This window comes from Oryctolagus cuniculus, chromosome 1, assembly GCF_964237555.1.
Source record: "Oryctolagus cuniculus chromosome 1, mOryCun1.1, whole genome shotgun sequence".
Taxonomy (NCBI): domain Eukaryota; kingdom Metazoa; phylum Chordata; class Mammalia; order Lagomorpha; family Leporidae; genus Oryctolagus; species Oryctolagus cuniculus.
The window spans coordinates 160,613,399-160,625,838 of NC_091432.1; the positions used below are offsets into that span (position 1 = coordinate 160,613,399).

Genomic DNA, 12,440 nt, shown 5'->3' on the forward strand with positions numbered 1-12,440 from the left:
TATTTATTTATTTGAAAGTCAGAGTTACACAGAGAAAGGAGAGCCAGAGAGAGAGAGAGAGATTGAGAGAGAGAGGGGTCTTCCATCCAATGGTTCACTCCCCAATTGGCCGCAATGTCCAGAGCTGTGCGGATCCGAAGCCAGGCGCCAGGAGCTTCCTCCAGGTCTCCAATGCGGGTGCAGGGACTCAAGGACTTGGGCCATCTTCTACTGCTTTCCCAGGCCATAGCAGAGAGCTGGATTGGAAGAGGAGCAGCTGGGACTAGAACCGTCGCCCATATGGGATGCTGGCGCTTCAGGCCAGAGCGTTAACCCGCTGCACCACAGTGCCGGCCCCCAACATCTCCCTTTCAAAATCAGTTTTGTGTCATACAATTTCGTTGCTGCCTCTGCTGTTGTTTTGGTTTCTGGTTGTTTGTTTAATGATGCCTGAGGCAGTCTAGATACTTTTGCATAGAAAATGTTAGTACTTAGAATGAATTTACTACAAGTGCTTGGTTCTGTGGATAAATCAAACGATTTTATCTGGATGATCAGATATATAGCGACCTCTGATAATTAGTGAATTACTTTTCCATGCCTTGTAAAGAGTGTTTCCAAATTAAATGAAAGTTACTCAAGATGCGTGAGAATCAGGTAGGAGAGCAAAGAGAGACCCTTAAATTAACTCACTATATTCATGTTTGCATCCAATTCTCCAATATGTCTGAAAGGACATGCGCCTCTCAGAACTTCACCTTCACTGTCTCTATCCACGTACCTCAGAGGTGTCCTCACACGTGCAGCTGTATCGGTGTGCATCTGAAGGCACAGTTGATGTCTAAGAGACCTCTGAGCCACTCAGACATCACTGGTCACTGTCAAGTCCTCGGAAACTCACGGATGGGACTGTGACCAACTCCTGAGGGAAACAACAGCTCCAGGTCCAGAGGGCCTCCATCTCACATCAGAATCTGCACATACCATTTTTAAAGTTTAAGCCTTTGAGGTCACTTCCAGTCTCAACTCAACAACTCCCTATATTTTCACTCTTTTTTTCCCCCATTTATCTCAACCTGTGATATATAAGGAAGGTATTATTCACAAAAACCCTTTTCTCTGGCTAAGGTTGGGAATGGCAAGTTCAGTGGCATTAAACATTCTAGTTGTTCTAATCTTCAACACACTTCACTGAGATGTTTGCTTAAAAACTGTAGGGGGAAAGATGCTGTGTCTTTTTCACATGGGTACAAAATAAAGAAGGTGGGCCATGGGTTGAGTTATAAAGAAATGAAACAGATAGTACAATGCCATCACAATATTATGGACACATCCAATAATTCAGATAAGTGCATCAGATAAATGTCTCCTTAACAACAAAGCTACACCTTTATTCTGATTTTTTTTTCCTTAAGAGGTAACATGGAGTTTACATTTACATTATGATTACAGCCTTTCTTTTCTAAGTTAAAGCACATTACTTTGGTCCACTGAGCAAACTCATTCTTATTCATTGCCTTTTAAAGCTGACATTTAACTTCCACAGCTGTACAGTTGGCAAGAAGCAAAAGAATAGTTAATATTCAAGAGAGCAGATTATAGAACACAGCATGCTATTGTGTGGAACATCCCATAATTAATGTGTATTAGCTGAAAGAAAGAATTACGTATGGAATTAGCTGAGGACAGTTGAAGGTACTTGTGTATTTATTCCCTTGCCAATAATCATAAATCAAATTAAACATATAGGTAATTCCAGCAATTCAAACTAATAAAGGGCGGTTTCCTAAAAGATCCTGTGTCTTCAGTGCATTTACTAAAACAGAATTGAGAACAACTTTTGGATCTACAGGCCTTGAATTCCCAAATTAAATAAGATAGGAACCAGCCCTTTCGTTATGATTTTCTGTTCAACCTCAGTTCATCTTTTCACTGAAGATAAACAATCGTTCATCTGTTGAGAGTCAGGTTCTCTGTTGGGCACTTGGGATAGAGTTGTGTTAGAGCTGAATTTAACAAAAAAGGTAAGACTATGAGTGTTGCTGTGGATTCATTCTGAGAGGAGGAGCGGGGGGGGGGGGGGGGGGGGAGGTGCAGAGTCACCACACAAACCCCGGGAGTCAGGTGAAAGCAGGCCAGAGGTGAGCAGCTCACAGACTCGTTTATTTCAGTTGGTACAGCAGCTTATATAGCCGAGGCAGCCAATCCAGTCAAGGGGAGGTTTTTGCCCTAACCAATCACAGCCTGTTGCCAGGCAGGCTCTGTTGGCAAGTGGGTTTCAAAGCCATTCCTGAGTAACTGATGCTCACTTGCCAGCGGCCTTCTTGGCACAGCCTTCTCATTCCACTACATGTGAGTATTTGCACCAAAGATATGTTAGGATAAAAGAAGTACACCGTGAGTGGTATGGATGCCCACAATGAGGAACCATGGGAAGGTCCTCTGGTGGAGATGGCATAGCAGATGAGATTTGAGTTAAGATTAAAGATATCTGTCATGGGTTGCTCACTCACAGACTCTGAGCCTCATCTCTTAATCATCAGTAAAGTCCAAGGGTTGACCACTGAACACCTGAGGAAAATACCTCTAGCATGGAACCAACAAAAACCAAACCAAAGCAAGGTGTATTGGCAAAAACAGAGACTAGGGAGATAATTAAAGAAAAATAAACTATCATTAACATCCCCAGGTAAGATAGTGTGGTCAGGAAACCATAAATAAATAAATAAGTCCTATAAAAACAGAAGGATTCAGGAAACAAGAAGAGAATTCAATCGTAGGGTTGAAGGAAGAGAGAGGAAAGTAGGTAGCAAAGACAAAATAGAAAACAAGAGAGAAAAGACAAGAAAATTAGAGCACCAGGATAGGAAATCCAACAACCAAAAGAGGGATTTCTAAAAGAGAGAATGAAAGAAAACACAATATATCAAAAAAAAAATAATCCAAGAAAATTTGCTAACCTAAATAAGTTTATAATTGAAAGGGTTCACACATATATCCAGCAGATCACTTACTATATTATGTGTCAATCACGGTTTAACTGTTTTACATATATTTACTGACTTAATCTTTGCAACAAACCTTTAATGTACAACCTAATACCTAGAGATTTGCCATGCTCATAAGTCTATTTCCATATCACTTATCTTCACCGTATAAGTAAAAATAGTAGCCTCCTGTCATGCAGGCAATTCTCATTGTCCACGGTAATGCTCTATAAAGTTGCTGTGGAAACTGCATTAGCAAGTAGTGAACCACTGCTCTTACGGGAAATACAGGATTCCATTCCTGCAAGCCTAAGGTCACAAGAATTTCACCAGGTGATCAACATATAACTTAGCTATATGTATATTTCTGTGTAAGGACACCTTATTCCCTGCGTATTAACACTGACCTCACCTCCAACAGCACTGTAACTCTTGCCTGAGTGAAACTTATCTAACACATATATTTTCTCCAAAAAACACATTGCAACTTTCCAGCACCTAGGAACACAATCACAACTGAGCACTAAGCTTTTGGGATATTTGAATCAGTGATGTCACCAACAGAAAGCATAAAAGTTTGGAAAACATGGCACTATATGGAGTGGGAAGAGGAGACTTGTGTACAATATGAAAGCTGAAACAAGAAGGCAGCATGTCACTTTGTTCATCCTCAGCTGAGAGTGTACATACCAAGTGACTCGAAGTTTCTTGCCAATCTACACATATCCACAAGCGAAATGACAGCACCATGAAGAGTGATTTGGGAATTATAAATAAATTTTAGTAAGTAGGAGAATTGACAGATACAGAAACTGCAAATACAGGTTGAGCTTTCTTAATCCTAAAATTGTAAATCTGAAATGCTCCAAAACCTGAACCTTCTGAACACCACACACCCCAACAAGTGGAAAATTCCACACCTGACTCCATGTGATGAGAGCATACTCAAACAGAGGCTCACTAAGAATATCACATAAAATTACCTTCAGGCTACATTACAGGGTGTATATGAAACATAACTTCATTTAGACTTGGATCCCATCCCCAACTATCTCCTTATACATAAGCAAATACTGCAAACTCTGCAAAAAATACAAAATTCAAAGTACTTCTGATCCCAGGCATTTGAGATAAGTGATCCTCAACCAATAGCATTATGAATTTGTGCATGCTGATGGAAAAAAAAAAAAAACCTCTGTCAAAGGGAAGTCTGAGATGCATGTGAAGGACATTTGTTGACCTTGATACACTCCATGGGATCACCCCTGAAAATCAGCCTCCTAAACCAAGAAATATTCCATACAATCCCCAGCGGCTTAGGGACTTACTAACATTTTTCCCCAGTCTGGTGGGTGTCTAGTAAAGACAGCTCCGAAGCCTGTGGCAGGCGACCCGGTGTCCCTGGAAACAAGATGACAATTTTTAGAAAACATGTCATTCTGCTTTATTTAAACTTTCAAAGTCATACACAACCAATTTAGTGCTGAGTTTTTATGAGTATTTTAAAAATAGTTTTTATGTTTGTGACTTTTTATGTGCTATGCTAAATAAAATATCCCAAGAGTAAATGGAAATTTTAGTCTTTTGTCATTACTGTGGCTGCATTTTCCAGTAATTACAATGTAAGGCAAAGTCTATGCCACATGCTTCCATGGCTGGGCATTGTACAAGGCTGCAGGACTACAGATAAGCCTGAGCCCTTCAGGAACTCTCTGTCCCTGGGGAAACTCAGACATATAAATAGCTAGAATGCAAGTTCAACTGTTTTGCAGGGCATAAAATAGTAGAAGGCAATGATACACGAGCAATTGATTTTGATTAATGGCTGCTTGAGTCCCTAATTCTTACACACGTCAGGCAATACTTCTGTGCACAATTTATACTTTATTTTCTAAACACCAGAGCAACTCTATGAAGTAGGTTCTTTCAAAACTGCCACTTTACAGATGAACAAATTTAGGACTGCAGACACAAAATAACTTCCTCAAGTAATTGTGGACTGGGGTTCCAAACTAAATAGTCAGAACCTTGGGCTAAGAAAAAAATATAAAGAGGAAACGACCTTTTAACTGGTCCCAGAGTAAAATGTTGTATGATAAATGACAAATGGAATAGCATGAGCAAAAGCACAGAAGCTTGAGACAAAAACGCCTGATTGTTTCTTTACTATGTAGTTAAGTCCCACTCTAACTCCTTCCTGTTTCTACAAATCCCATGCTACATGTGTATATCCTATAATCAAAAGAAAATATTAAGAATACCTTTAAGGGGATAGCACTGTGGCACAGTAGGTTAAGCCACCACCTGTGAAGCCAGCATTCTATATTGGAACGGTGGTTCTGGTCCCAGCTGCTCCACTTCCAATCCAGCTCCCTGCTAATGAGCCTGGAAAAGCAGTGAAAGATGGCACACATAGTTGGGCCACTGCTACCCACATGGGAGACCTGGATGGAGTTTCAGGCTCTTGGCTTTGGCTTGGCCCAGCCCTGGCCTATGTGGCCCCTTGAGGAGTGAACCAGTGGATGAAAGATCTCATTTTCTCTGTCTCTCCTTCTCTGTCAGTCTGCCTTTCAAATAAATAAATAAACAAGCACTTTTTTAAAAAAGAATACCTTCCAATAATCCCAGAGCATAATGTTTCCTCATTTAATAAGGCTTTACTCTTTATTTCAGCCAATTCTGTGTTTAAACAAACTTGTGACATCTGTTCATGTGTTTCTGATATCCAAATCTAGAGAAACAGAAGCCATATATAAGGAAAGAAGTTGCCAACAATGGTCAGTTATTAAAATATATTTGTACTGAATTGTATTGGCTTTAATTATTGACCCCAGATGACTTTTAAAAATAAGCAATATCTCACATCTATCAACTCCTTCATTATAAATAGGTACAAATGGTGATTCCTTGCTATATTGTTGGAAAATAAAAATCAAATTGTTTGTATCTATGCAATGGAAAGTACTGTATGCAACTAAATACCAAGTCTACCTACTTTCTATTTTCTTCTTTATCATTCTCAGAGTTGGTATATTTTAACTTCCCTAAGCAAGAGAATGCTTGTAGCAATCATTTTTGAAGGCTTTCAGATACCACCACCATCCTCACTGTTACCATCATCATCTAGTCCCTAACACAGAGGATAAATCACTGAGATATCAAGCAAGGATCAGTATGGTAAAATCTGCAAATCATATGGTGTAGTTGCACCAATTTCAGAAGCATCATGGGGAGCATCTAGGGGATCTTAGGAACAAAACTAGATGCTAAGCATGCAGCTCTTGTGTCATACAAAACTCTACAGGATCATGAATTCGGCAGGTCAGAGCAGAGAATTAGAACTCATCGTGAGAAGCATACATTAGTTCCCCTGCACCCAAAGACTATTTGCCCCCAACACCCAGGGAAACCCCAGAACATATTAATGCCCTCTAGATTTTCTGTTTCTAAAAACAAAGTTCAAAATCAAACACTCAAAACCTACTATGCTCAAATCAACTTTGGCTACATTCTCTGGTCCTGATTCCCTGGTCTACTTGATGGCTCTCTCACCATTTCCCCCTGGGGCCTGAATCTCCTGAATCTGGAGCTGGCAAGTCCAATTTCCCAACACTGGCCTATATACCCTTAGCACAACTGCCCTTCTTCTCAGAATTCCAAGTTCACAGGTCCATAGCAGGGAACACTATAATGGGCTCATATTCATATTTTAACAAAGACAGGAAATATGGGGGAAAATGTTAGGTACCATTTTGTTTGAAGGTAAAAGATTGAAAGAAAAAAAATAAGCTTAGGTACACTCTGATCATTTTTAGCAGTTAAATACTTCAAAAAACCACAAGCTCTTTGAAAATCATATGGAACAAAGATATTGTGAAGCACAAAATAACAAGAGGTAAAAAACACAGTCATGCAGCTGAAATTCATCTAGTGTTTATTCTGTGCCAGATATTAAATTAAGCTCTTATGTGTGTTATTTCATTGAACACTCAGAACAACTCTATGAGCATTGTGATCAGTCATGGTTTCAGAAGGAAAACAACAAACAAATGGAGAACTGAGGAAAATTTAATGAAGGGTCTATTTATAAAAGTGCGGCAAGCAAGAGGAAAATCAATAAAGAAGGCAGGCTCTTAGCCTAGCCATGAAGACACCTATGTCCTACACTGGAGAGCCTGGGGTCAATTCTTGGCTCCAACTCCTGACTCCAGCTTCCTGCTGATGCAGACCATGGGAGGGGTGGTGATGGCTCAAGTGATTGCATTCAGTGACATCACCTGGGAGACCTGGCTTGGGTTCCCAACTCTTAGCTCCAGCTCCTGACCAGCTCCAACTGTTGAAGGCATCTGATGAGTAAACCAATACATGTGAGTGCTCTTTCTCCCTCTCCCCTCTCAAATATACAAAAATAATAAAAATGTAATTTTAAAAAGAGTTACCAACAAATGATATTGAAAGCCCCTGATGACAGAAATAGCAGAGAGCAAATGCTGAAACTCAGAATCACCTACAGCTGTGAAAAGAGAGCCACCTCATAATAACTTTCAGAACAGACACTCAGTCACTGTCAAATCATGGCTCTGCAGGGTGGAAGCCACAGGAATAAATGAACTAGCTCATTCTCCTTCCACCTCTGATCACCTGCCAGGCTTCCCAAGGGCCAGTCCAGATGAGAAGTCAGAGCTGAAATCTGTAGATGTCAGCTTCCTTGGCAGGGTTGGAGAGTAGACCCAGAGAGCAAAAGAAGAACACCTAGTGTTATGTCCATATTAAAGAAGGGAAAACTGAAGCAGAGATCAAGTAATGTCCAGGTAAACCAACCAGAAAGTGGAAGCTCTGTGATTTAAAACTCATGCAGTCTGACCCATTCATTCATCTATGTCTCCGTAATTACAAAGCACCAGGCATCATACTAGGCTCTGGGGCTTGAGTGGTTAACAAACTTGAGGCTGCCCTCCCTATAGATCCATGAGTTACAGGAAACCCTGGGGCTGGTGGCAAGAACCATAGCACATAGCCAGACACTGTTCTAAAGATCTTCATAGTAAACACTCATGACAATTGTATTGTCACTACAGGGAAGGAAATAAAGACATGGAAAGCGGGCCAGCACTGCAGTGTAGTGGGTAAAGCTGCCGCCTACAGTGCCGGCATCTCATATGGGCACCAGTTCAAGTCCCGGCTGTTCCATTTCTGACCAAGCGCTCTGCTGTAGCCTGGGAAAGCAGTAGAAGATGGCTCAAGTGCTTGGGCCCCTGCACCCACATGGGAGATCAGGAAGAAGCTCCTGGCTCCTGGCTTCGGATCGGCACAGCTCCAGCCGTTGCAGCCATCTGGGGAGTGAACCAGTGGATGGAAGACTTTCTGTCTCTGCCTCTGCCTCTGTAACTCTGCCTCTCAAATAAAGAAATAAATCTTAAAAAAAAAAAAAAGACATGTTCTCTCTATCTCTCTCTCTCACTGTCCACTCTGCTTGTCAAAAATTAAAAAAAATTTAAAAAATGAAAGTTTTGAAGACTCAACCAAAGTTACAACCTAGTAACTGGCAGAGCCAAGAATCAGAGAAGCTGTGTGACTCCACAGTCCACTCCTAACCTGTGTGTTTCCTGTGTCAGAGACAAATGTTATCCCTCAATATTAGACCTGCTTTCTTCATCCATGATGGAAGCCTCTCCTTTTAGCTGAGCACATGGCATTGCAAACCATATTTTGCCACCTCCCTTGTGTTTAGATATGACCAGTGATTCATTTTGGACAATGGAGTGTAAGTGGATAAAACCTCCAGGAAAATGTTTTCTTTTCCTATCGCATCAAACCTGAACATAGTCACTGGTTTCCAGCAGCAATCGTGAGCCCTACCCAAGGGATCACAGAGCCAAAAGCTGGAAGGAGTAGGGCTCGGGCAGTCTGTGCGGTCATACCAGTCTTAGCATGCTATCCCCCATATTTCCACATGAAAGGATGAAACCTATGTGAATAGCCTCTGTTGATTTGTGGCTTCCACTGCATGTAGGCAAGCCTAATCCACATCATCTTAATGTGAAAAATCACTTTGGTTGAAAAATGTTCATAGCCTGAGATAAAGGCAAGTAATTCATAAAAGCACTTCATATGTTTAAAAGTCTTCTAGGACTCACTCTCTCCCTCTCTCTCCTTCCCTCTCTCTGCCTCCCCCCCCAACCGTGTGCATGTGTATGTGTGTGTGTGTGTAGCTATAGATATATATATCACAAAGTGGAGATTGGCAATTTAGTATGTGAAGGAGCTAAATTAACACATCACAAACTCACAGGATAATCACTAAAATTTCCATTTAATTTGCATAATAAAATCTAGCTTGAGTCAAATGGTAATATAAAAAATACCTAATGTTACAGGAAACTCATTTCATAATACCATCTTTATTCTCTGTTTTTCTGAGCACCAATTTTTTAAAGTCCCAATTGTTACTCTTCCAGGATGAACCCTTCCCATGGGTGCTACAGTTAAGAAAGCCCAGTAGACACACAATCTGGGTAGAGCCTCTTTCTGCTGAGATGGCTCACTCCCTGGCAGAATCTCTCTTGGGAGCCAGCTAAGCCTGGGTCCCCAGAAGGCACACTTCCCCAGCCCATGCTGAAGGAGTTGCAGGTAGGTACCTCCCAAGCTAAGGCTCTCCCCTTATGCCACAGGCAGCTTCTGGAGCCCCCAGTGTGCAGTCTTCTGTCAAGCACGAATGAGATCTCAGTCCCTCAAGTACCCCAACCTGCAGAGAACTCTTATCCAGTTCCCTAGGAGGTGTGCTGGGGGCCCCACTCTAAGATTTGGAGTGAGGGGCACACCTCCCACCTGGGGGTAGGAACCACAACATGCATGCCACCTCCAGAGGACTCTGCATTGCTGGTGCTCTGAGGCGGGTCTCTTCATTTCCAATTCTCATTTTGTCTTGTTTCTAGATTTTCAGAGTAAATGAGAGACCAAGGGACTCAAATGTTTTGCAGGTTGCACATGAGGGATGTGGCACCTCATTCTGGAATAAAGGAAAATGTGGTATCTATTAGCTGAGATCCTCAGTCACAACTTCTCTTTCAGTCCTAAGGCACAGTCTTGTCATGTTAGCCTGCTAAACTTCCCCAGCCAAGCAAAGCTTTTCTGCACACTGCCCCCTCCAAAAAACCATCTTCATCATCATCAACAGGTAGAATTAAAACTTGGAGAAAAGTTTTTATCTTCAAAAATCACCATGAATGACATTCCTATTTCTCAGCAGTAGTGCTGAGCAGTAGTGGAAAGCCTGGCTCTGCTTCCACATGGAGGTTAACTCTGGTTGTATTCAGACTCTTTGTGTGTAGATAGCTACACACAAAGGATACCAGAACAGCATCCACGAACGTAAGCACCATTGATTCGAGTAACTGGGACTCAGAGAGTGCAGTCAGAAAAATAATTTCATTGTTTCTCACCACTACCTTTCAAGCAAGCTTTTATGGGATAGTTGTTTTCCTGACTTCAAAGAACAAATAAATCCTGAACAAATGTTGTGTTTCTTATCACTCTCAGATAACAAAACCATTTCTTGTCACAAAAACAGTCTTTGTGAAGTAATTAATACTAATCAAATAATCCCAAAGGTGCCAGTTGTCCAGTTGTCTGTGGGAAGCAAAGAAAAGAGCATGTGAAGAGACAGAAAACCCACCAACCTCCCCCCAGCCCTTCTGCCCCACTTCCATTTGTAAATTTCCTCAGCCTGGATCAGGCTACAGCTGGAGGAGGAGAAAAACTTTAACCTTAAGTGAAATTCATCATTTTTATGATATATTTTAATGATCAAAATGTGACCAATAGACTTTTTATTGCCTGAGAGTGCCATAAAAATTATCAAACTTGCATAAGATTTTATCCAAGCGTGAAGAAAGAACCAGCTCTGAAAGCAGGATAAATAGGTGGTAAAGGCAAAAAAATATAGACGTGTGTGTGTGTGTGTGTGTGTGTGTGTATGATTGCACCATTTAAGTCCCATCTGTTCAACATAACAGTTACACCTGCTCAAGCAAATTAATATACATGACAAATTAAACTTTACTTTCTCTAAGAATTACATTAAGGTCTGACTACTGATGTAAAGTGGAGCAAAGGAGAGTGAGGAGATCCAAATGGCGGATGGTGAGCTCCTGTTCCTGTCCCACATCCCTAGAAATGACAGAGGAGATACCTGCTAGAATACACAAACTCACAGACACAACAGAACACAAAGGAAGTACCCTCCATGGACCAAAACTTCTACAGAATTTCTGCCATGGGAAAGGCAGATCGGATTGTGTTGGTATTGGGAAAGACATACCAACGTAGATCCAGGAGTGGATGCAGCTCCAAGCTCAGAGACAGGAAGACAGAAAGCCAAGAGGAACGCCTGGTCCAGCTGTTCATTATCCCCAAACATCTGCCTTCCCCCTGGCATAAGCAGTAGTCCTACCATGGCACTTGAATTTCATTTATAAAAATTTGATCTGTATGCCCCCTTCGAGGTACTTAGATATGACTGCAAGAAGCATTTGTAAGAGTATACTGGTCAGGGCCGGCACTGTGGTATAGGGGGTAAAGCCGCCACCTACAGTGCCAGCATCCCATATGGGCACCAGTTCGAGTCCCGGCTGCTCCTCTTCCGATCCAGCTCTCTGTTATGGCCTGGGAAATCAGTAGATGGCTCAAGTCCTTGGGCTCCTGCACCCATGTGGGAGACCCAGAAGAAGCTCCTGGCTCCTGGCTCCTGACTTAAGATTGGCACAATACCAGCCATTGTGGCCATCCGGGCAGTGAGTGAACCAGCGGGTGGAAGACCTCTCTCTCTTTTTCTCTCTCTCTCTGTACCTCTGCCACTCTGTAGCTCTGCCTTTCAAATAAATAAATCTTAAAAAAAAGAAAAGAAAGAATGACATTGCAATTTTGATAGGGATTGCAGTAAAATCTTAAGATAACTGGATAGTATGAACATTTTAATAATATTAATTCTTTCGATGCATAGACACATAATCTTTCCATTTATCTGTGTCATTTTAAATTCATTTATGAATGTTTTACACATTTCAGTGTACAGATATTTTACTTCCTTGGTTAAAATTATTCTTGAATTTTTTTTAATGCTCTTGTAAATGAAATTGTTTTGTTAATTTATTTTTCAGAGTATTCACTGTTAGTGTACAGGTAAAATAAAAGTTTTTGTAAATAGATTTTATATCCTGCAACTTAATTTGTTTACCAATTTTTGGAGCTTTCTAGTGGAGTGTAGGATTTTCTATATGTAAAATCATGTCATCAGCAAACAGATACAATTTCACATCATCTTTTACTATCTGAATGACTTTTATTTCTCTTTCTTGCCTAAATGCTCTAGCTAGACTTCTAGTATTGTGTTGAACAGAAGTAATAGAAGCAGTATCCTTATTTTATTTCTTATCCTGAAAGAAAAGTCTTCAACTTCTCACTACTGAAACTGAG

The 12,440-nt window shown here is 41.0% G+C and overlaps 1 protein-coding gene across 11 annotated transcripts in view; it reads right to left on the reverse strand.

Moving 5' to 3' along the window:
* The window catches only part of CFAP95 (cilia and flagella associated protein 95), a 210,576-nt gene that overhangs the window by 153,614 nt on the left and 44,522 nt on the right, over window positions 1–12,440 (reverse strand). For 7 of the 11 annotated variants that reach the window (XM_051846478.2, XM_002708236.5, XM_017341723.3 and 4 more), the window contains exons 3-4: window positions 5,579–5,697; window positions 4,299–4,367 (exon numbers count right to left, since the gene is read on the reverse strand). In XM_051846478.2, coding sequence (XP_051702438.1) covers window positions 4,299–4,367; window positions 5,579–5,697 — 188 coding nt within the window. Of the gene's footprint in view, window positions 1–4,294; window positions 4,368–5,578; window positions 5,698–12,440 lie in introns of all 11 variants that reach the window. The other 4 variants (XM_070050984.1, XM_051846483.2, XM_070050992.1 and 1 more) reach the window with 1 other exon arrangement.